This window comes from Doryrhamphus excisus, chromosome 18, assembly GCF_030265055.1.
Source record: "Doryrhamphus excisus isolate RoL2022-K1 chromosome 18, RoL_Dexc_1.0, whole genome shotgun sequence".
Taxonomy (NCBI): domain Eukaryota; kingdom Metazoa; phylum Chordata; class Actinopteri; order Syngnathiformes; family Syngnathidae; genus Doryrhamphus; species Doryrhamphus excisus.
The window spans coordinates 10,912,084-10,937,527 of NC_080483.1; the positions used below are offsets into that span (position 1 = coordinate 10,912,084).

General features: G+C 38.3%; 1 protein-coding gene and 1 long non-coding RNA gene across 3 annotated transcripts in view; one reads left to right on the forward strand and one right to left on the reverse strand.

Moving 5' to 3' along the window:
- eya2 (EYA transcriptional coactivator and phosphatase 2) overlaps positions 1–25,444 on the forward strand; it is a 27,635-nt gene continuing 2,191 nt past the window's right edge. Inside the window, exons 1-14 of one of the 2 annotated variants that reach the window (XM_058054921.1) lie at positions 1–160; positions 9,553–9,628; positions 10,529–10,571; positions 10,690–10,816; positions 11,041–11,160; positions 14,189–14,265; positions 14,339–14,525; positions 14,592–14,740; positions 16,647–16,730; positions 21,310–21,399; positions 24,263–24,321; positions 24,659–24,819; positions 24,918–25,032; positions 25,282–25,403. In XM_058054921.1, the coding sequence (XP_057910904.1) occupies positions 10,714–10,816; positions 11,041–11,160; positions 14,189–14,265; positions 14,339–14,525; positions 14,592–14,740; positions 16,647–16,730; positions 21,310–21,399; positions 24,263–24,321; positions 24,659–24,819; positions 24,918–25,032; positions 25,282–25,403 (1,267 nt within the window). In that variant the 5' untranslated portion in view covers positions 1–160; positions 9,553–9,628; positions 10,529–10,571; positions 10,690–10,713. Of the gene's footprint in view, positions 161–9,150; positions 9,445–9,552; positions 9,629–10,528; positions 10,572–10,689; positions 10,817–11,040; positions 11,161–14,188; positions 14,266–14,338; positions 14,526–14,591; positions 14,741–16,646; positions 16,731–21,309; positions 21,400–24,262; positions 24,322–24,658; positions 24,820–24,917; positions 25,033–25,281; positions 25,404–25,444 lie in introns of those variants that run through there. The other variant, XM_058054922.1, reaches the window with a different exon arrangement.
- LOC131106128 (uncharacterized) overlaps positions 7,645–25,444 on the reverse strand; it is an 18,977-nt gene continuing 1,177 nt past the window's right edge. The window contains exons 2-3 of the long non-coding RNA XR_009120053.1: positions 9,515–9,595; positions 7,645–8,234 (exon numbers count right to left, since the gene is read on the reverse strand). This is a non-coding gene — a long non-coding RNA (uncharacterized LOC131106128). The remainder of the gene's footprint in view (positions 8,235–9,514; positions 9,596–25,444) is intronic.

Below are 25,444 nucleotides of genomic sequence, written 5' to 3' on the forward strand. Positions count from 1 at the left end.
GCTCCTGCTGCTGCTGCTGCTGGAGGAGGAAGACTTGCATGAGGAAGACTTGGCAGACTAAAGACGAACTCGCCAGTGGAGCGTCCAGCTTCTTATTGTTTTTTAAACATTTGAACTTTTTTTTTTGCTCATGGATAATCGCATTTTCTGCAGAATGATGGTAAGCACCAAAATAGTTTCATTTTTCCTATATATTTTGTATGCATATATTACACTTTACTTTGTTAAATAACAGTATTTATAACTGACATTCAGACACTACTCTAAACCCTAATTTTGCACACTTTAACACTTACATTGACATTATGAAAGTACATTATGTTACAAAACATACGTACAATAGAAAACAAACACGTTGCACAATATACAAATAAGTATATGTATCTACAAGGTCTAGTGAAATGTGGAGCTCAGGTGCAAAACATGGCATCACAAAAAATATTGGATTTATTTGAATTATTTTGAATTATGGTCATATCACCTCTTACTTCGGTACGTGACAAAAAATTTAAAAAAAATAAATAAACTATATTAGGAAAGCAGGAAGTGAACAAATGTAACAATTACTGATTGTAAAAGTACCAGATGGAGGGGTAGGATTTAATAAGCTTTGCTTCTTCCTACCCCTTTTGGACATGTGGAACTGTGAACTGATTATGGGATGCACTCATCTGTAATCTGATGCATGTTGAAATGTTCAAATTAAACCATTACCATTACCAAATAAAAAAGATAATTGCACCCATTGCAATGGTAAAACTATACAGTAGGAACTATCAATATAAATATATGCAATTATTTCACCAATATCTGAATAATTGCCTTACATGGTGAAATTACAAAAAAGTAAGTAATAAAAATAATATATGGTAATGGTAAGGTTTTTATTTATATTACATATTATAGTTCATAATTCTACATGTCCAAAAAAGAGTAGGAAGAAGCAAAGCCTATTTAATCCTACCCACCGTTTGTTTTGCATCAACTGCCATACATTTGTTCACTTCCTGTATTCCAAATGTATTCCTTGCTAATTAGGAAAATGATAAGGTAATATAACAATGTGGTAAAATAGAAGTCAAGGTTCTAAAATAAAATAATAAAAGAAATAATAATAAAAAGTCATTATTCTATATATATTATACACCTTATTCTTTCCTTTTTCTGGGTGAAGTGTTGAACAGTGCAATGGTGCAGCCAAACAGGGACCCTCATTAACTAAATTAGGGGCACTTTCAAAAGCCCGTATTCATATCTTTCAAGAACCCCCTTCATACAACCCCCGCACGTCCCCTTGCACTTTCCAACTCGCGCGCCCTGTATTTTTACAAGCATTAAAATGCACTTCCATATTTCTGCACATCATTTCAATAAAATGACCACACATTTCTGTGTATTTCTTTACCAGAAATACCAGTTTAACCCTGAAAAAATACTGGAGAGTTTTATTTTCAAGCCATCTTTGCAATGTTGAATAAAAATTATTCATTTATTAATTTTCTATACCTCTTGGCCTCACTAGGGTCGCTAGGGTATGCTGGAGCCTATCCCAGCTGACTTTGTGTGAGAGGCAGGGTACACCCTGAACTGGTCGACAGCCAATGACAGTTAATAATGAATTACATTAAAATATGAATTAAATCAATAACATTTACTAATGGCTTTTGATTTTTATAATATTAAAGAGTAATCATATATATTATTTAAATTAGCTTAGAATGGCAACGTGACACATTTGCTCCTTGCATTCAATTTCTATATTTTTTTATATACATATGTACTTTGTTAAATAGTCAATGGCACTACTTTTTCCTATTCAAAGCATGCAGCAAAGTGACTTTTACTGTTTTCTGTAACGGATAATAGATAATTGTTTTTTTTAGTAAGCATACTGGCCTTAAAAGGGTTAAAATCCCACAAAATATGGAATTGTTTTAAGTGGAAAAAAAATATATATGATATTTTACAGCAGTTTTTGGGAAACTGAAATTTTTTGTCATTCGCGTTAATGACCTTAATGAGATCCAATACAACCATCCTCCCTACACAAAGATAATTATGCTCAGTTTTGATGGCACCTTAGTTAATTACATATCCGATTCAGCCAAAATGAGCATCACTGTGTGTATTTTGTAAAGTCAATATTGTAGTACTGGTAGAGCAGATATGTAGTGTAGTATTTCTCAGTATAAAACCAACGCCTCTATATGTAAAAAGTGTGTTGCGGTATCACATGAAGCTGTAAAACATATTCTGTACTTGCACACACGCCAACGACAGTGGTGGGGTGGGAGTGTGTTTGATTTAGTGCCGTGGTTTGTCTCCTAATAATATCCACGCCACCGTTTATGGACACCCACTCACCTCCCACCTCTATGCGCTCTTATTACACACACTAATAAATTGCGAATAAGGCCCCCCCAAAAAAACGTTCTGCTGCTAATTCTCCTGTAAGACACCCACCCTCCTCCTTAAGAAAACACAAATTAAGTCCAAACCCCCACTTCTCAGTAAGCCAACCCTTTGTGGAATGATAAATATTTTCAATGGGGAGCTCGCTCTTCCTGACTTTATCTGCACTGGCTTGCCTATAAATTTCACTTCAGGTTGGCCTCTTGGTGCTTCTGTTGCAGTCAGACCACCAGCTTCAGTGTCAAGTGTGGAAAAGATCACTTACACCGCACTTGGTATTCATGTGTTGTGTTCAAAGTCCTAGGAGTTAAAATAATTACAATCTGCTAAGGTGTTAAATTTTTTGGTGACTAAAAATATAAAAACACATTAAATTTGGTGGTACATTCTCGACATAGGACAGTATAAAATACATAGAACTATTACATGTAATAGGGACTACAGTGACAGAATCAAGTGATTTGTCTTCACCTATCAGCAATAAAACAATAATCCTTTACTTTATCCATCCATTTTTTTTCCTCCGCTTATCCTTTACTTTAAAAAAAATTATTTATTTTTACTTTTTTTTATCCTTTACTTTAAAAAAGTAAAAATAAATATCTTTCTGGATGGTGCATTTTAATGCAAGATAACAAAATCAATAATAATAATAACAACAAATATGGCAAATTAGAATCTATTGGTGACAATGCAGGAATTTTATTAATATTATGGGGCATTTTTATGATGTTCTATCGTTATTAAATAAGCAAAATAAGCTCTAAGTGCATCTACAATAATGTGATTTATCATCAAAAATAGTGAGAAAAAATCCTATTTAATATGTTTATGTATGTATAACAAAATAACTGACTGATATTATATAGAAATAGTATAAATAATCCTCACATTTTGAAACACATGCAGTTGAATGGATGCTGTTTTCATTGCAGTTTGTTTGCTACCAAAATGATATTAAAAAATTACTAAATTTTCTTCAAACTTCATATTGGGGTGGGACAAATTAGATTCGATCAACATTTGGTGCAATTCTGTATAAAGTGTGAATCCATTAATTGGATTTTTTTTTGGCCACATTTTGGGCATTTCGTGGTACTACTTTTATTAAAAATTAAATTTATCTCAAGTGTAATTAAAGTACAATTATGGATTTTTTTCTATACTATATATATTTTTTATAAATACTAGTGTAGATTTCATAGTAAATAATACATGACAGTTAATTAAGACAAAATTCAGACATATGCAGGATGCCGTGTGTTGGTTTTTCAGTCGTGCTATTTTTGCGTTTATTTCATTTCTTGTGTTTTTCATATCACACTACTTTCATATGTTTCATCGAGGCGTGATCGTATGGAAGCACAGTAGGAGAAGACATTAAAAAACACTTTTCCAGACTGATGAAGAACATTTGAACACTTTTACCCCCATTAAAATCCTCCAGGGAGTTCTGCACTCATGAAGAGACTTGTATTGTGGCCCGTCATGTCTTTAGCAGACGTGCAGGCAGAACCAGTCAGACTCAAAACCTGCAACACCGTGTTGTCAGCAGAAGACAGCTGTCCCTCCACGAAAGCCACACACATACACAACATAGCACCAGTTCTTTTTTTTCTCCCTCCCCACAGATACTAATCTTTACTTTCCACTGAAACTTAATAAGAGGCTGCGGGTGCACGAGTATTTTCTTAGGTGTCTGAATTTTGCTCGGCTTTTTTTCCACCATTTTTCCTTCCATCAATATTAACACCAATTTCATTGCCTTCTCTCTTACACAAACTTACCCTCTTACACAAACAAATCATTTTGCATTGTACTGTATAATTATCCCTTGGCATAAATGATGCATACAAGAGCACTGGATATTTAGATGTTCATCAACTGTCCAGCTGCATAAAAATCCAATTTGATTTCTTCTTGGGTCAGTACTGGATGACTCCTCTAGGTGGCGCTTCTCACATCAACCAGGGTCAACCAAGTGTAAAAGAACAGTATTGTTAAAAATAAGAGTCAATTAAATTCGGGAGTTTCTTTAATAAAATTGCAATCAATTAAACTAATGAATTGTGATTTTTTTTTCAAACCATAGTCAAGGGATTTTAGATAATAGCAGAAAAAAAGAATAGTATTTATTATTAGGGCTGCGAGTCATGTAAAATAAATTAATCATGATGAATCAAATTCTGTCCACAGTTAACTTGTGATTAATTATAATTAAATACAGATATATTTTTTAAAATCTACGTTAAGTGTATCTTAAAATTTCAAAAATCACATGCAGAGGTAGATGAAGTCGCTGGATTCTGACCGCTCATGATATTTCAAATGCAGTTACTGCCATGTTTTTTTTTTATATCAGGGGGTTTCCTACAGCCCCAGGTTTTAATGCCGATCTTCTTTGACCCAGTACTACGTAGAGGCATGAGTGGTTATTTGCTTTTGTGGACCACTATATGACTACTAAAGTTGACTGCGGTTAAATTAATACAGATGATGATTGAAGCATTTATAGCGGTTTCAATTCAATTTTAATAAATTTAATATTTTCATAGTTAGAACATGGAATATTTATTATGTTCTTATGAGTATGAGTTTAACATAATTAGAGCCCTGAAATGAAATAAAACCCTTTTAGTCACCTTTACACTCCTTTTATTCTTTATTTACATCAAATTGTGAAGGCCACCGGATCACTGCAGAGACATAAAAGATGGATGCTGCTAGCATAGCAAGCTACTGAGCTAACTAGTTAGCCTCTCCAATCTACTTATGCAAAACTTAGGATGTTTCAAATGAAATCGGCAAAAAGGACAAAGCAAGAAGCCAAAAACTTACCACTTCCACAAGGAATGGGAGGATACATTTAATTCACTTATCATGTGCCATCGCTGACTACAGTGTTGTAATGTAATACGTATAACGTCATGTCCCACCAATGTCTTTCAATATTTTTGACTGATAATAGGAAAACCATAGGAAGGCCATAGTAAACCACTAAACAGAATCATTCATTATTTTGGGAAAAAATGCGATAGAGTGAGGGAGTGGTGTTCGAACCAAAACTATAATTAGTTTTAATATAATACTAAATACTTTTTGGCACCCGCTGGAGGCTACAGCGCCTTTAGCATCTGCCTATATTACCTAATGGGCCAGTCGGCTTTGATTGCAACCAGTACCACACTTCATTTTGCCACCTTGTGTGGGATCTCTATTGGCACAGTTGCTGTATTGTGATACTGTTGTGGTTGTTTGTGATATTATCGATTTGCAAGATACACACACACACACAGTCAATGTAGCAGCAAATAAGTAATTGGACCTTCGTCGGCCTGGTAGTGAGTTTGGGTTGTTAGCAGATGCTGTGGTGCAAACGTCTTTGTTGAAATAACTATTAAAGTAGCAAGTGTGTGTATGTGTGTGTGTGTGTGTTCAGGGAAGCATTTGAGCGCGTGTGCGACCTCCGTCTTCGTCCAACTACACCAGATGTTTTTCACCTGGGAGCAGGGACCACCATCTGACTGGGGTCAGGCTAGTCCTGCAACCCCTGCAGGCTGCTGGGGGCGGGGGGGGGTCTGCCAGCTGTCCCCATCTCAGGGGCACTGGTCCTGGGCGAGACTTGGTCCATCGCTTTGGCATAGGTGATCCTTGTGTGAGGTCAAGGAAGCCTTCGAGGGGAGGGGAGATGGAGTCATTTAGAAGGGTGCAAAGAGATAAAGTGTTGAACAAAGAGCTTGTCATTAGTTGGGGGGGGGGGGGGGTGCACTGGTTAGTCAAGTGGAAAAGGGGGGAAGCCCACCATGTCTGGAGGGGGGTAAAGTTACACCGTGTCTGTAGCAGGTTCACCCCTGCCAAAGATTTATTAGATCGTTCTTCTTTCCAAGCGGCTCAGCATCTGTTGTCGTTGTCATCCAGCCTTGTGACGAGAATAAAACATTAGTGAGGCGTTTGCGTGTTTGGGTTATTCGAGGAAAAAGTTGCCAGTCGAGAGAAAGGATTAATCGCCTCTCGGACCGGTTGCTCAAGTTTTCCCCGTTGTGGGTTTGATGATGTAAACACAGTGAAGGTTGTACAGCGGTGATGAGATTTTGAGACGGTTGGACGGTGGTTGGGTGTTTCAAAATATATTTTCATGATCAAGGATTTTGTACTGAAAGTGTCTGTGATTTATAGTAAAATTATATTTATGTGATAACTTCATTTATAGAGAACCTTTACAACAACAGAAGTGCTTTCCAGGTGTTAAAACATCCATAAAAATAATATGATTACGTCTTTTTTTTAAAATGGCATGTAGTGCGTCACGGTAGGACTGTATCTGGAAAGTAGTTAAATGTAATATCGTGTGAAGTACAGGATTTCATATACAAATATTTTCATAAGATGATAGATGACTCTTATATAAATTGAATCTTTTAATAGTTAGAGCAGATAAAACCTGTTAAACACCTTCTAAATACATTTGTTAGCAGTAGTAGAGCTCTCTAGACATGGACTAACACCCCTATGGTCATCTTTACAATTATAGTACCCAATATAGTTGACATAATAACAGAAAATAAGCCATTTAAGACATAAACAAGACTTGTGCTCATGTATTTTGTATTAAAAGAGCTGAGTGTGGGGCCGATAGGAAGTGATGTTGGGGTTCAGAGTAGAGTTTTAGCTTGCCATGGGTTACGATCTCAACAGGACCTCATGTTGGGAATTAGTGTGCCTGTTGTGAGAGCATTCAAAGCTGCAATAAAAGGCTGTTGTTCCAGCTATCAAGTCGAGTGTGTGTGTGTGTGTGTCACCGAACATTACAGTAACATTGCTGACACCTAGTGACCAGTGTACAATACTGCGCATCATCAAAATGTCTTTCAATGCATTTTCTGAATGTCTTATATTTGTGTTTTAGTTCCTTTAGCAATTTTTTATGTAATTAAATATTAATAATAATCAATAACAAATACAAAATACATAAATTTTGCATACATTTGCATATTTTGTCACTAATAACAACATTTGTGAATGTAAAAAATAATAAATTTTCAAAAAAAAGCTTAAATATGAATATTTTTCACAAATAATAGGCTGTATTCAACCACAAAACAATACAATTTATTATTAATATATTTTTGAAAAACCATGAGAGTGAAGCTGCGAAAGTCAAAGCGCAAAGTGGCGAAGGAATACTGTAAATACTATCCATTATTTCCCCAGGACTGTAATGTATTTGTGGAGGGGATGATGATGGGATTGTCAAATTGGCATAATTGGGATTGATGCATTTGGAAAAGTGAGCAAAAAACTTTATTCTATAATTTTCACAAACAAATCAAAGTGAGAACTTTTACGAGGAAGAGACCCCAGTAGCAATTCATTCATTCATTTTTTTTACCACTTATCCTCATAAGGGTCACAGAGGGTGCTGGAGCCTATCCCAGCTGTCTTCGGCCAATCACAGGGCACATATAGACAAACAACCATTCACACTCACATTCATACCTATGGACAATTTGGAGTCGCCAATTAACCTAGCATGTTTTTGGAATGTGGGAGGAAACCGGAGTACCCGGAGAAAACCCACGCATGCATGGGGAGAACATGCAAACTCCACACAGAGATCTAATTAATTATGATATTATTAATCACGTTGTTGAACCATCAGTTTTCGCAACGTCCCACCAGGAAACACAATGATAGTGTTCCGAACCTCCCCTCACCCTCCACATCCAACCCCACCCGTAGACAGTCTGTCCAAATGGAGACCTCCAGGTGGGCTTCCATATGGCATGAGCACAAGTCACCTTGTCAGTCCGTTGATGGAGATGCTTCGATAAGAAAAAGGTCAAAGTATCGCAAGGTCATTAAGGAGTGTAACCAGAGTCGTTCAGAAAAAAAACTGACTCAGCACCTACACATTTATTGACGATGTGAACAGGAATAATGACTTATATAAGCAAATAAGTGAGAAAAATGATATATTTTTCACACTTGGTGCTGATCAACATGCTTTAGGGATACATATTGACACTAGAGCATCATTAAAAAGTCACTTGTGCATAATAGGGATCCTGTGATGTAATCCAGTCAAACTTAATATGGGTGTAGGAAGCAGTGGTCGAGCTGAACCCTGGAACTCACATGAAGCTGGCTGTGTGACCCCTTTGAACCATCTAACCCCGCCTTCCCTAACCCAACTACTCGCCGCCCTTGTGGTCTGACTGCAGGGTTTGTTTTAGGTTCAGTTTCACCCCTCAGTCGTCCACATCTGAGCTTCCACTCATCTTCCCCTCCACCAGTGTGCGGTGTTTCCTATGGGCTCGTTTTGCTTACTAAAATGGATACCTAATAGATTTCACTACTTGCATGTAGCAGCAGAGGACGAAATTACATAACTCATATACTACCAGCCATTTTCAAAGAAGAGAGCACCATACTGCTAGTTTTGGGGCATTTTTGCTTAACTTTGAAGACCTACAGAATATTGAGTTTTGGGACTAGATAAACATGGAAACTTTAGGCTAAAAATGAGTTTGTTTGTAGCCTTTTGGGGTCTTTATAAATCGGAGGTTTCAGTGAAAACACCTGATTTTGACCATATTTTGTCCGTACTTACCTTTAGTGGCAACTTAAATATCTGTTAAACAACTGTTTACTAAAGATTTGATGACTACATTAATTCACAGATTTAGAACATAACACAAAATAATAATCTATTTACAGATGTTTGCATGTGTTTGAATAATTTAAAGATGCGTTTGCATGTGTGCACACGCACAAACTATAGACGAACAACAATAACGTCACCAACGTCACCCCTATGCTTCGTGATCGCAGACAAATCCTGTGCCAGTGTAAGCTACCTGTACTTTTGTATCTGCTGGATTTGTCGTCATTTCCCTCCAAATATGGATAATATTGATCCCAACATTGGTATACCAACTATTTTTAACGATTCAAATTACCAGTAATCAATAAATTAGCTTGAATCATGATTTTAACATGGCTTCTCTATCATCCTGTGACATAATTCCCTCGGTAAGACTGCCTACCTCTTGAACGCTCACTGTGCCCAAGGCTTGTCACTATGCGTAACTCATATGCATACCTGAGTGCTGATGGTTGTCGGTTGTTTTGTCTCTGTAGGACAGCTGAGGACGTGACAGCAACCGGACTAACAGCATCGTGACTGCAAGTGGAGAATACTTCTATTTAGAGAAAGGTGAGAGGATCATTTATTACATCACACACTATCAGGAAGTAGCAGGGGTCCAAACACGAATTCATCATATCATTTATTATTGTTTTTTATTTGCATAAAATTTGAATACATTTAATGCAGTAAAAAAAATACCTTGATTTTTTTGTCCATTTTCTAGCAATTTTTATTTTGTGTTGAAATAGTCGACTGTCCAAAGCATACAATCAGCCAGTAAATCAGCCAGAGACAACCATGAAAAGTGAATCCATGCACATTCGCAATTCAGAACTCACACTGCAAAATTTGCAGATTTTTTTTGTATATGTTGTTTGTTGCAAGCAGCGACCTGTACCACTTTGTTCGACAATCCTTGAACACACCATTGTGCATGTGCTAACATTCCTCCACGCTGCACAGATAGACTATTATTCTGTATTCTTACCGTTTTTCTTTCACTTCATATTTGGTCTCAAATGCTGATACTACGTGAGAATGCATAAAGTTACATTTTTTTATGTTATTGGGGGCTAATGTACATTCTGCCAGATATTTATGGGAAACAAAGCCAGTCCTTGGATCAAAAAAATGTTGCAGACCACTGTTTTACAAGGCTGATAATATTTCTTCGTTGTAATTTCACACTTGTTCGGCGGTCCTTCAACGCACCATTGTTCCTCCATGAACCGAAGATTCATTTAAAGCCATGTAACTTCTGCATTCATTCAGCATGTTGCTAGCAGCTAGCGATCACACAACAACAAACAGGCAGTCATGCACAAAGGACTGGATTGACAATGTTCTACAGCCAATAAGAAGAAGCAGACACATCCAACAGAGCACTGATAGATCACTATAAAGATCGCTATAATACACCACAAGGATGCAGAACAGAAATTCATTGCCCTTCATCTCTTTTTGCAGCACTTCTCATCCACGAGTTCACACTTTTTCAACGCCTCAGCTGGTGAGATTTACATAACCTTTATTTTGAAACGTAATAACAAATTACATCACTCCAGTCACCATAATATTGCAGTATTGTAAGTGTGCGTCTATTTTATGTGTACTGTGTTCTTTGTCAGGATCATCTCCTGGGGGAAGGCGTCATGGCGGCGTACGGACAGACTCAGTACAGCCCCAGCCTTCAAGCTGCCGGACCGTATGCGCCTTACACACATCACACACAAGGCTACGGAGTGCCCTCCTACAGTGAGTATACACACACACACACACACAACAATGTAATATACCAAAATATATCTGAAAATAATCAGGGGTTTGATCCTTTTTTGGTGCTCAGTCAGCATTGTGTTGTCTGCTGAGTGGGGCAAGCGCCACGCAAACTACATCAGGAGGTTTCCTACAGCCACAATGAATAATAATATAACAATGATGTCTGCTGTGTGTGTGTGTGTGTGTGTGTGTGTGTGCAGACATCAAAACAGAAGATGGCCTAAGCCACTCGCCGGGGTCCCAGACGGGACTTTTGGGCTACTCCAACTTCAGTGGCGCCCCCACCAGTCAGAGCCTGTACGGTTACTCACACACACACGGTGAGGCTGAATGACAATAACAGTAATATTGAATAATAATATTCATAATCATAAGACACTTCTGCCTTGGACAGTGTGTCCGTCCTTTCTTCACTCTCCTTTCTCACCTCTCGTCTCGGTATGCGTGACCTCCCTGGCTTTGCCTCCCCCACACCTGTTCCCCATTAGCTGCGGTCTGGACTCTTGGCGTCAAACGTCTCTGCACCCCCCCCCCCACACACCCCCTTCCCACCTCCTCTATTCTGAGGGTCAAATCAAGCCCCCTTCTTTTCTCTTTCCCTGCACAACAGGCATGGCGAGGATGGAGGGAAAGTGAGAAAACAGACAGGGAGAGGAGGATAAAGCAAGGGAGGAAAAAAAGAACACTGCGATTATTCTGCAACATAACCACTTGGTCAAGCGTGCTTTCAAAAGCGGCGTGAAATTGACCTTGTGAGCGAAAGGGCAGAGGTTAAAGTGTATTTCATAAGGGTGTGAGCAGGTTTATTGACATGGGCGATATAAATGAGATGCAACCGGAGAGAGCACATGAAAGAGAAAAGAGATAGTTGTCTGGACAGGATGATGACTATTATTCTTTCATTAAGAACTCATGTTGGTCAGGTGGTTCCGTTAATTATATATGATTAATGGCAGGAATCTTTATATCTATACTTTAATGATCTGCTTGTACTTTAGACCATCAGTAATACTCAATTCCAAGTACAAAATGTAGCCTTTTTTAACCGTACAAAATTGTTTTTAAAGTAAAGTCATAGTCGAGCATGGTTGACTTTAATAGAAAGCTTTGGACAAGAGCATTAAAACACCAAAGAAAAAAGCAAAACATAAGCATCAATTAAGGCATTGGTGACTTTATTCTCAATAGATTATTAATTTTCCCCAAAAAGCAGTTTCAGATAATGAGGTTTGGGCATTTGGAGCCCTGAAAGACATTATGGATGGCTCTGAACAGTTCTTTTTAACACCAGCTCCCTGTGATGTCACAGTGAGCCCAACTTCATTATATAATAGGTCCTTGTTAAAACTTTTCCTGAAAAAAATGTTGACGATATCATCAAAGACGGGGGGTGCTTGGGCCTATCCCAGCTGTCTTCGGGCGAGAGGCGGGGTACACCCTGGACTGGTCACCAGCCAATCACAGGGCACATATAGACAAACAACCATTCACACATTCATACCTATGGACAATTTGGAGTCGCCAATTAACCTAGCATGTTTTTGGAATGTGGGAGGAAACCGTAGTACCCGGAGAAAACCCACGCATGCACGGGGAGAACATGCAAACTCCACACAGAGATGGCTGAGAGTGGGATTGAGCTCGAGTCTCCTAGCTGTGAGGTCTGCACGCTAACCACTCGACCCCCGTGCAGCCTGTCTGATGCTCTACATTTCTTTCTTTCCTTTCTCCTACAACACTCTTTCCCCCGACGTTCCTTTTTCTTGTGTAGAAATTACAGATGTCAGACATTATGCAGGAATGTAAATATTCTTGTAAACACACAGTGACCACGTTGCCTTCCACAGCGGCCATTGGAGAGACGGCGTTCTCAAACAAAATAAATGTGTTTGAAAAATGTGCTTATGCATAAATCAGGAGTGCAGAAGTCACATGGCCACAAACTGCCACAAAAAAACAAATGTTTGCAGGATGTTGCTTTTTCCTTGTTGTGCTTTTGCAGTGAAAGCAAATGGGGAATATGGGACTTTTTGTTATTGTTATTGTTATTTTGAAAATTGTTGGGTTGCCAGGGAGCTTCCAATGACTCATTCTTTTCTTATAATTGTCATGAAACAGAGAGGAAGAAAAGGACCCGGTGAAAGAAAGTTGAATTATGAAAAATTATGATTTACAATTAACGTTTCTACTTCATACAGTGGGTGCTGAGTTTTGGTGCTGATGATTTGCATGACGGGGTTTGGGAGTTCAACAAAACAGGACATTGCTGCACGGCATTTTTAACGTCCCATCTCCATGTAAATCAGATTAATCACATTTTCAAATGATTCAATCATGATTCATCAAGATTAATCATAGTTAATAATACGCACAAGAAAAGAGCAGACCTTTTAGTCTAACTGAAATGGGTGTTAGTATTTCTAGTTTCTAACTTTGTTTGATGTGGCAATCTGCTCCATGTAAATCAGATTAATCATGGTTTTCAAATGATTCAATCATGATTAATCATGATTAATAATACACACAAAAAAGAGCGGACCTTTTGGTCTAACTGAAATGGGTGTTAGTATTTCTAGTTTCTAACTTCGTTGGATGTGGCAATCTGCTCCATGTAAAACAGCTGAATCACGGTTTTCAAATGATTCAATCATGATTAATCACGATTAATAATTCACACACAATAAGAGCGGACCTTTTAGTCTAACTGAAATGGGTGTTAGTATTTCTAGTTTCTAACTTCGTTTGATGTGGCAATCTGCTCCATGTAAATCAGATGAATCACGGTTTTCAAATGATTCAATCATGATTAATCACGATTAATAATACACACAAAAAAGGGTGGACCTTTTAGTCTAACTGAAATGGGTGTTGGTATTTCTAGTTTCTAACTTCGCTAGATGTGGCAATCTGCTCCATGTAAATCAGATGAATCACGTTTTTCAAATGATTCAATCATGATTAATCATGATTAATAATTCACATGTGTCACTGAATGACTGCTGCCTATTTTAAAGTGCAATAATTCATCTATCTTGGGGGCACTGCAGGGCTGACAATCTCCCCACCTCAAATTTATCATTTGGAAAGCTCAAATTAGAGAATTGTCAAGCATGGTTGATAAGATTAGAAGATATCATTAATCAAGCATGACAGAGGTAAAAACTTTCCAAGGAGGAAGACGTTCCTGTACAGGCTTGACTCAGACGTAACACCTGTATTGTTGTTGTGTGTCCAACATAAATCACTTTCAACTGATCCAATAACCTGTGACTCATCAATACTAGATGGAATTTGGGTCATGAAGTGACCTCAAAGTTTTAACCCATTACCCTTCCCATCATTACTCAGGTGCAGGGATTTCCTCGGGACTTTTCCAAGGCGGCCATGCCATCTCCACTTCCACGCCATTCAACCCCACCCAGCAAGTGAGTATGTCCTCACGATACGGAAATATCAGTCCAGGGTCCGCTCACTTTTTTACTTTGCTTTCTTTGCCAGGAGTTCTCATCGTACTCCAGCTACAGCCAGAGTCAGTACTCGCCTTATTACAACACATCACATCACTACAACAGCCCCTATTTGAGCAGCAGCAACATCAGCCCTGCCGCCATCACCGCCCCGCTAGCCTATCAGCACCCGGAGCACCCAATCATGTTACCCAGTCACAGCCCAGAGTCTCACACAGGTACATTTGTTGATGCAGAGAATCATCTGTAGAATAAGACTGACATTGAGACATGGTGCATCTTAGGAGAGTACCACCCGCCACCCAGTCCCCCCACTCCTGGTAAAGAGGAAGCAGACAGGGGCGGAGTCTCAACACGAAGGGGATGTGACGGGAAGCTGAGGGGGAGGAAAAGAGTCAATGACCCCGCACCTCCTTTGGATGCTGACATTGAGGTAAAAATGTTATTACAACAAGAAAATGATTTAATTTGATAAGAGAACCTTTTATGCTTTGGATGGAGAAGGTCTATGAGGTATGGTGGGGTCAATTGTGGAGAGCTTTGTAGGTAATGAGAAGAACTTTGACAATGAATAAGTTGGGGGACGGGAAGCCAGTGGAGGTTTTTAAGGACAGGGGTAATGTGTTCACGGGAGCGGGTGGAGGTGGACTGTTGCAGTAGTCGATTCTGGATGTGATAAATGCATGGATCAAGGATGTAAGTGATGGACGGAGTTGGGCTAGTTAATTGTTTGACGTGGGGTTCAAATGAAAGACTAACGTCTAGGAAACTGCCAGGTTGCGGATGACCGAGGATGGAATAAGGGTGGTGCTGTCAAGTTGGAGACAGAAGTCATGGGTGGATTTTGTGATATTTTTGGGACCAATGATGACTATATCTTTTTAGTCACTGTTGAGTTTGAGGACGTTGTGTTCCATCCAAGTTTTGGGTGGAGTAGATATTGGAGTTGATGGAGGTGGTGGAGATGTATAGCTGAATGTCATCGGAGTAGCTGTGGAAACTGAAGCCATGACGACAGATGATGTTGCCAAGTGGGAGGATGTAGAGGATGAAGAGGAGAGGACCAAGCACGGAACATTGGGGAACACCTTGAGGTAAAGAGGCTATGGAGGAGGAGCAGCTAATGATGTGCATGAACTGTTGATGATTTGTGAGGGAAGACTCGGACTAGAATGATTCAAACAGGCTGTTAGTTGAGCAGCTATGACACGTTCAATAATTTTATCCAGAAAATGGGACCGAAATTAGAGAGGTTATTGGAATCAAAACCAGACATTTTTGAGTGTCGGGGTGAAAAATGCAACAAATACAGCAAAATATTGAGAGACAGTACCACAAGCTACCCAGCATGGCTTGCGGCAGGATTATTTTGGCCTTTTGGCCTGTGTCTTTTGCACACATACAGTAGGTAGGATACGTTGTGTGTCACGTTGTGTTGTTTGGATTGCCTCTTTGTTCAAGATATGACTCAAATGTGCACTGCAAGTCATGTTGCCAGATTAAAACGCTTTGCCGTCCTGATGTGGCCCACGGGCTGCAGTTTTCCCACCCCTGCTCCAGACGCTATAATAATATTAATATTAAAGCAAACACAGCTTTAGTATCTGAAAGATGTAGATTGGTGTATCATGGTGTTTTTTGTTTTAACCTTCTTCTGACCAGTTTTACATTTTAATGCACAAAAATAATCACATAACATTTGTTTATTGCATTAAGGCTTTTTGACTTTGTCAGGAAACTCTATTCCAACAAAATAAAACCCAAAAAATAATTTTTACTAAATTTTAAAATGGTCTGGTTGAAATTATAACCACTGTATTGTGGGTCGGTTTCAACCCAGTAATAATAATATAATTATAAAGCAATATTTTGAGCCAAAACTGAAATCATAAGTGTACAATTAGCCAACACAATGACAACCAGCTTCTCTTCTCATCATGTATACTTCAGGGGATTCTCATTTTGACCGGTTTTCCAGTATACCAGCAGATGAGAAGCAAATTTGATGGTAACTTATTGTTATTAGTGTATTTTATAGCTGATTTAATACATGGGTCAAAACCGACCTCAAGCTAACACAAGAGGAAGGTTAACATAATGCATATTTCAAACTTTTTTACACTTGTAAACAGTTGTTGTAAAAAAAATTTAAAAAATAAATAAAAAATGGAATTAAAAAGTGTTTATTTTCTATAACACATTAGTATTCTAGTAGTTAACTTCTTGTTACCTTCATAAAATGTTATATTTTGCTTTAATTGATTTTCTTATCAGAATAACTGACATGTTTTTTTGTTTCTAACAAGGCTAACGTTACAGTATCTGTTATTTGACTGCAGCGCGTGTTTATCTGGGACCTGGATGAAACCATCATCATTTTCCACTCACTCCTCACGGGAACCTTCTCCTCAAGATTTGGCAAGGTATAGTGATATGACTCCACCAGCCTCCCCCCCTCCCCCCATCATTCCCCCCCTCCACTGACAGTGATGTGTAGTACAGGTACGCGGACTCTGAGACAACATTCAAAGCGGTCCAGTCCTGCTGTGGTCTCAGGGATGAGGCGCTTGTTTGACTTACAGTTGATGAACTGCTTTTTCACACGCTGGCTGTTTTTGCTGCTCGGCCCCTCGTGTTTCTTTTCATAACGCGGCCGGCTTGTTTAGCTACCCCGGCTTCCTGTGGCATGATTGACAGCAAGCAGGACCTTTACATAACACAGAATGGACAGTGGTGCGTTTCTTGTTTTTGGCCAGCAATCCGCTGTTTTGAATTCTCACGGTCCCCCTGCGGCTTGACACAAGACTGATGAAAGTTTGAGAGCAGGGTCATGCATGCTGGGTTTTTTTTTTTTTTTTTTTTTGCTTTGGAGCAGAAGGACAAAAAAAAAGTCTTGGAGAGCAAAAAGAGTGTTGAAATGTGACTCATGTGCCAAAAATTCCTGATTAACTTGCACGCCTCGCTGCTGGAACAGAGGAAGCTCGCTTGGACTCAATTCAAAAACTTCAACTAGAATGTAACCTCCACCAAGGCCAAAATTAACACACACAAAAATCACAGCTCCCCGTATTTGTGCTCGTTGTTAGTTAGCAAAGTTATATAGTACTCAAATATTATATTATTACAATATTCATTGTTTCAGAATGGGAATTAGTTAGCCGTCATAACAAACTAATGATTTTTTAAAATGTTAATAATGATCTGGAGTGTATGAGAAAGTGGAAAGGACTGAGAGCATGGTTATTGATGAACAAGTAGAATGCACAACAAGCAGAACCAATGTTGTAATAGCTGTAAGGAGTAGGGCCGCAACTATCGATAATTGTAGTAATCGATTAATTGGTCGATTATTTTTTGATTAATCGATGAATCAGATTTTTTAAAATGATTTTATATTTATATTTAAATTATATGATATATTATTTATATTTTATATTATTCCGAAATACAATATTTGAACCGACAGAGCAAATAAGTGCCTCCTGAATATTCTGTTAAAATAATGTTAAATAATACAAAGTCGAAATGTTTGTCATTTATATTATATTGTATATTTTATATTATTCAGAAATACAATATTTGAATCAACAGAGCAAATAAGTGCTTCCTGAATATTCTGTTAAAATAATGTTAAATAATACAAAATCGAAATGTTTGTCAAATAGCTTAAACAATTAAACAATAAACAGTTAGACAAAAAATATACGCAGAAATACAATTGTGATCATTTTTTTAGTCAATTATTCTAGAGTATGCTATTTCAGTTAATGGAATAATCATTAGGCCATAGATGGACCACATTAATATGATGCAATCACCCACAGTTAGTGGTTGGGTCCGCAACATATCAGAATTACCAAGATAGTTGTCAATTAATTGAGTTATTGATTAACCATTGATCAATGGATTAATTGTTGCATCTCATATTCAGCATTGATAATTCATTGTAAACAACAGGACAACATCTGAATGCTGAGGTAGATAAACGACTCATGATAGTGCACATGCAGCGACAGGCATCTTGTGGAGTTACAAAAAAAAAGACAAATCAGGAGGTTGCCTACAGCCACAGATGTTAATGCCAAAGTTAGAGGCATTAATTGCAGGATTTATGGTAATTAAGAAGAGAGTGTATACGGCTTGGAGTGTGGTGTGGTGGGAAACGGTTCCATTGACTCTATTCCATGACTCTTTTGTGGAAAAATTGGTTATGCAGATTACTATTTTTCTGTGATCGGATGGTAATGATAATAAACCTCCAGTTTTTAAATACTTTACGATGGTAAAGTAAGGTAAAATCAGTCCTGAAATTATGTAAAATACTTCCTCTTTCTTCAGAAGTTTTGCACCTGGCAGAGTGAAAACCCAAAAACTGACTAAAAAAGAAAAAAATGCAGAAAAGCAGAACTTTGAAAAACAACCGATTTACACAAAATTTGGTGCAAAAAAGTGAAAGTGAGCCCATCTTTTTGTGGGTTGAATTACAATTGAAAGTGTTCCCCCAGATTAAAAAAAAGTACGGTCCTACTGTCCAGGAACCAGGAAGTGGCTTAAAGCTAACAAACAAACAACACATTTTGTTAGAACACATAACACATGGCAGGTTGATACCAAGCTCAGAGCCCGGGCCTTCGCTGTCAGAACACATAACGTGTGTGTTGAAAGAGTGCTGTTGTCGTCAGCATCTCTTTCAGCTCCACAGGAAGCCTCCAAGCCTTCCGTGATCTCATCTACCATGCAGCGCTCCACTGTGTGGGAACCCGCTTCCCCATAACAACCGTCCCCGCCCCATCACATATAAGCTGAGAACTCTGTGTTTTAAAACTTCCGGATTATGTGAGAATGAGGCTTTTTTTGTACTGCGTTCCCTTTTAAGGAGAAGGTGATAATTATTCCAATGATTAGACGAGAAGAACAACCCTTTCCTAATCTTTTTTCATCCTTCCATTCAATTGTTCTTCGGCCCCTCCTTCGACATTTCGTCCTTGTTCTCCTGCACCTTCAATTCCATCTTTGCCTCGTCATCACCACAAGGTGCAATTTTGTAATTGGGTAATTATTTACCCCCGCAGTCTGTGCCACTGCAAGTCCGGAGACAACTCTGCTTGTCAATTTAGACAAACCTAATCCCATCTTCACCTTTGGCTGACACCCTGCAGCCTCTCCCATACGAGCAACCAAACAATTCCAGACTCACACCTGCTTTTTGGAAAATCTCGGCCCACACAAACTTCACCGCATGTTCGCTCTTGTAGTTTGTTTACAAGGGAACGGCATGAAAACGTAAAGTGTGTGCAACACAGCACTGTTTAAGTGCATTTCTAATGATACGTGCAACAAGTAGTTTTTTTACACAACTTATATTTTTTGTCCATGGTACAAAACTGATTATTTACACTGACCAACCAAAACATTTGGTACACCTGTGCAATGGAATGAAGATCATGACTTTATGAAGAAAACTGACATAAAAAGACATAAAAAAGAGTAAGAGTAAAAATGAGTAAAAACAATGGCTTTATAGAGACAATAATGTTCATACCTGGAAAAATAAACAAAGGTAACTATCATAAAATTTATACTCTTATATGAGTTAATAAATGTAGTGGTTTGAACTAAGCAAAACATTTTTTAAACAGAAAAAATTATGCCTTTATGAAAAATCTACTGAAGCCTGGAATAAAATTAATGTATAAAAAACTATGCTTCCACAACATTCCTAATATTGACAATACATTCACATATTCATAATAAAAGAAAAATGATCAAACCTAAAGTGCAATTTGCCAGTTTATAAACAAAAAAAAGTATTCATTATATTTTGGTCTCATGCTTAATTTAAAGTTTGCTTTTGCAAAGTTAATATCCATGCATAATTAAAGATAAAAATGAATAAAGAAATACAATTGCTCACACTGTATAAGAATGAACAAAAAACACAAATTCTGAATTTATAAATATAAAAATGGTTGTTACTACACAGCAAAAAAAATTCACCTGTGCCTAAAATATACTTTTGAAAAAATAATGCTAACACTTAAAAATATATATTTTATATACTGTATATTGGAAAAAAAATATGCAAGGATAGCAATGCATATGTCCAGTTTAAAAGAAATAAAAATAATGTTCATGTTTATCTAAACATAAAATAAAAACATATATATGAAAATATGACTTTAGACTAAATCTAATTAAATTAAATTAAATATGCTTTTGTAAAGATAATAATGATCATGCCTGGAAACAATACATTATATATATATATAATTATTATATATATATATATATATATATATATATATATATATATATATATATATATATATATATATATATATATATATATATATATATATATATATATATATATACACTTTTCTTCATATCTAATAATTACAGTAGCATGCCTTATAAAGACATCTATCTCTGGTGTTTGCAGTGGAATTGCAGAACAATTTCGTTACCTTGTTCAGTCACATAAAGTGGCCAAAATAAAGGAAACAGCTCACACTGCAAAGATACACTAAGAACCCTGCAAACTACAACTCCAAAAACACAAAGGCTGCTAAATTAATAAGTCAGAAAAGTTATAGAATGCACGAGCGTACCTAATGTTCTCTCTGGTATGTGTGATGAAGATAAGAATCTGAGGTGCGTTCAAGAAGCAGATTCACACTTGCCTTTCACTGAAACTCCAAATTGTTGACGTTCTTCCAGTTGACGGCCTTTTGCAGCGGAAGAGAGAAGATTCCCGCAGCTGCACACTGACAAGGCCAGGAAATTTGTCAAAATGAATGATGTTGTTCCTAAATTAGATCCGAGAGATACGTTTTTGGAACAGCAGCGACCTACGAGGCAGTCAGTCTGTCAAAGATGTTATCTTTGATTAAGTGTTTAAGAAAGAGATGGGATTATTCTGGCCTGTTGTTATCAACGTTAGACTTAAAACTGTTTTTATTGTCCCTGAAATGACTTGAATTTCTGTGTTTGCATGCACAGGACTCGTCAAAAGCAGTGTCCCTTGGTTTGTGGATGGAGGAGATGATCTTCAATCTGGCAGACTCGCGACTCTTCTTCAATGATTTAGAGGTGAGTGTAGCTTGCGTCCGTCATAATATTATACAACATACAGACTGTAGTGCAGGCTTTGGGAGGTCATATGCTGACATAGTATGATAATATAATGATAATATGTTATCATATTTTAGACAAAGGGAGAAAAACATTGCCATTAACAGCTGTGGCAGTAGGCAACCTCCCGATGTAGTTTAATAAACCCCACAAGATGGGAAGTATCTCCCTCTGTCATTTAAACCGCAGGTGTTCTCATTACACAAAAATATACACAAAAATACACACACAAAAAATACACAAAAATATTTTTTTAACTTTTGATTAAATCAATCATCAATCATTTCAACAGTGCGCGTAACATGGCTAGTTAAACAGTAGCCTACCAGAAAAGTCTTATTTAGCATCACAAATGCTACGGCCTCATAATTCCTTCATCACACACTTTGTCAGTCTCTCTCTCTCTTGCTTTCGTTGTCGCTCTTGTTCTCGAGGCAAATTAGCCATTAAGTTTGAGCTCCAGCTTTTCATCAGCCAGTAGTCCAGCCTATCCAAATGCTTAAAATAACCAAAACACAGCAAAATACTGTGAGCATTACATGTTATCACAAATGTACATGTTAATACATGGTCTTAGCATGTAGTGTATATAAAACTATAAAATGTTGATTTTTGGAGGTGATTTAATAACAAGCTTTCTCAATGGAATAGGTGTGTACGATTACATGCATGAATTACCTGCCGATTTGTAGCTGTTTTTACATACGTACACTCATAGAAAAGAGAATGAACAATATTCCTAAAAAGTGCAGTATCCCTTTAAGATGTGTCAGAGTTGATTATGCTATATTGGCTTCCACTTCACTCATCCACCTCACTACTTCTCAAAGCATCTAAGCATCATGGGAAATCATCCATCCATCCATTTTTCTATGCCGCTTATCCTCACTGGGGTCACGGGGTTCACCCTGGACTGGTCACCAGCCAATCACAGGGCACATATAGACAAACAACCATTCACACTCACATTCATACCTATGGACAATTTGGAGTCGCTAATTAACCTAGCGGGCGGCACGGTGGTCTAGGGGTTAGTGCACAGACCTCACAGCTAGGAGACCAGGGTTCAATTCCACCCTCGGGCATCTCTGTGTGGAGTTTGCATGTTCTCCCCGTGCATGCGTGGGTTTTCTCCGGGTACTCCGGTTTCCTCCCACCTACCTAGCAACCTAGCATGTTTTTGGAATGTGGGAGGAAACCAGAGTACCCGGAGAAAACCCACGCATGCACAGAGATGATGCAGAGGGTGGAATTGAGCACTTGTCTCCTAGTTGTGAGGTCTGCGCGCTAACCACTCGACCGCCGTGCAGCCCCATACATTTTCTTCTATGAAAAAAAATCCCTTGTTTTTCATGGTTAATTGGTTCCAGACCCAACAGCGATAAGTGAATTTTCCCGCAGTAGGATTCCTTATTTCGATATGGAATATTTTCATAGTCAAAGCATAGAAAACCAACTTAAATACAGTTTTTAACATTATTTTTTAACAACCATTTGGAGTTGCCAATTAACCTAGCATGTTTTTGGAGTACCCGTGAAAAATAGTTTCATCATATTAGACAAAACACTAGATGGGTTTCTGAAAGTGGCCATATCCATGATATACTGTATATTATTATGATAATATATTGGGATTAATACTATACTAAAACTACTACAACTTGCATTAATTTAACTCCATAATGGAATGGAAAAAGTGATCATTACGTAATGCATAGCACAGGTATAGGAAAAAAGTGGAGAATTATTAAACTGCATAGTGAGTGAAGAATGTGTGTGTGTGTGTGTGTGTGTGTGTGTGTTGAAAGGGAACAGATTATAGAGAGAGAAAGAAGAGTTTGTCTGACAGGAACAATGTCGAGTGGGCGGAGGAGCATGGAAGGGAGGGAAAGCAGCCAACAAAGCCATTTGCAGATCCCGTCTTTCTTTTTCTTTTACGTCTATTCCAGCTTTTGTTTTCAGGCCTCAGTAAATCTCTTAAGCAGTCGGTGGGTTGGTAGGCGGTAAAGTGTAGAGGTGCAATTATCTTGTCCTTGCCATGTCACAAGCTGAGGGCTGTTATTAACCTTGTCACCACCACCAGAGCTAACTTATTAAGGGCTACTTCACTTAGTGGCTACTCCGCTGACATTTACATTAGCTTCTGTTTTGGCGCAGCTTTATGATACTTTTCTCATAATTAAGTAGATTTTTAAAATCTATTTTTTTCATTATTACAAATTGGAAATGTATGTACACTCTGTTTTATTAGGTACTCCTGCAAAATCGAATTAAGTTCAAGTGAATCAAAAATTTTGTTTTATTTTGTATTCAATTAAATTGGTGGAAATCTGGGGCTGCATGGTGGACAAGTGGTTAGTGCGCAGGCCACACTGCTAAGAGACCTGAGTTCGATTCCACCCTCGGCCATCTATGTGTGGAGTTTGCATGTTCTCCCCGTGCATGCGTGGGTTTTCTCCGGGTACTCCGGTTTCCTCCCACATTCCAAAAACATGCTAGGTTAATTGGCGACTCCAAATTGTCCATAGGTATGAATGTGAGTGTGAATGGTTGTTTGTCTATATGTGCACTGTGATTGGCTGGCGACCAGTCCAGGGTGTATCCCGCCTCTCGCCCGAAGACAGCTGGGATAGGCTCCAGCACTCCCTGCGACCCTCATGAGGATAAGAAAATGAATGAATGGTGGAATTCTGGGGCTGCATGGTGCTTGAGTCGATAGTACGCAGGTCACACAGCTAGAAAACCCAAGTTCGATTCCACCTTTTTGTGATTAGATATAATTTTTTTCAACAAATTTCTTTTCTTTTTTTTCAATTTTCAGGAATGTGACCAGGTTCATATCGACGACGTGGCATCAGACGACAATGGACAGGACTTAAGGTACCCCTCTTTCCATACATTTTAGTCTCATTCTAGATAAGTACTGTTTATTTTTATGATTTTTTTTTCTGGCAGAGCTTCCAATGTATGCATTTATCCTCCATGCAGTACTACCTGTAACAGGATAATGTAAACCTGTATAAAGCTTGGAAATTGCACTTTAAGTGCCTTGTTTTTAATAGTCTGCTAAACATTGTTGATATAAAATTAATAATAATAATAATAAAAACACAAAGCTTTGTCATAAATGTCAAAAAGGCCACTCCATCCTGTGATTTTTCCAGTATGTGGTCCTCGGTAGAAAAAAATTCATAACCTGTAATTTTGATGCCTGCAGCACGTACAATTTCGGGACTGATGGCTTCCAGAGCCCAGCGGGTGCCGGCTCATTGTGCCTGGGCTCGGGGGTCCACGGGGGTGTGGACTGGATGAGGAAGCTAGCGTTCCGATACCGGCGGGTCAAGGAGATTTACAACACTTACAAGAATAATGTTGGGGGTAAGCTGCAAATTTGGCTATTGCCTTAAAGTGGCAGTATACTTGTTTACACACAAATGTACATGTTTATAATGCTTTTGCTGCCCCCTGGTGGACAGGCTTGCTAGGCAGCCCTAAGAGGGAGGAGTGGCTGCAGCTGAGGAGGGAAATGGAGGTTCTCACCGACTTGTGGCTGACACAAGCTCTCAAAGCTCTGGCCCTCATCAGCACCAGGTTAGCTATTTCGTAAAACGTACGCTAAAGAGGCTAATGATAAAATGATACCTCAAAGTTTTTGCACTTGGTATCAGTATGTTGCCTACAGCCACAGCCGGGGATGATGAGAGACACTAGCGGCTCTTTCCATTTGAGTATTGAGTTTAAGCCGTCATGTTGTCACATGTTATCAAATTAATAAATCAATGTTTGTATTTTGTGATCGTGATTAGCAAATGTTGCTTAACGTTTTTTATCTTTTCTCAGGCCCAACTGTGTAAATGTGTTGGTGACCACCACCCAGCTCATCCCAGCTCTTTCCAAAGTCCTTCTGTATGGTCTGGGAGCAGCCTTTCCCATAGAGAACATATACAGCGCCACCAAAATCGGTAAATAGTGCAGAGGAAGACACCCCTCATAATGAATCTCT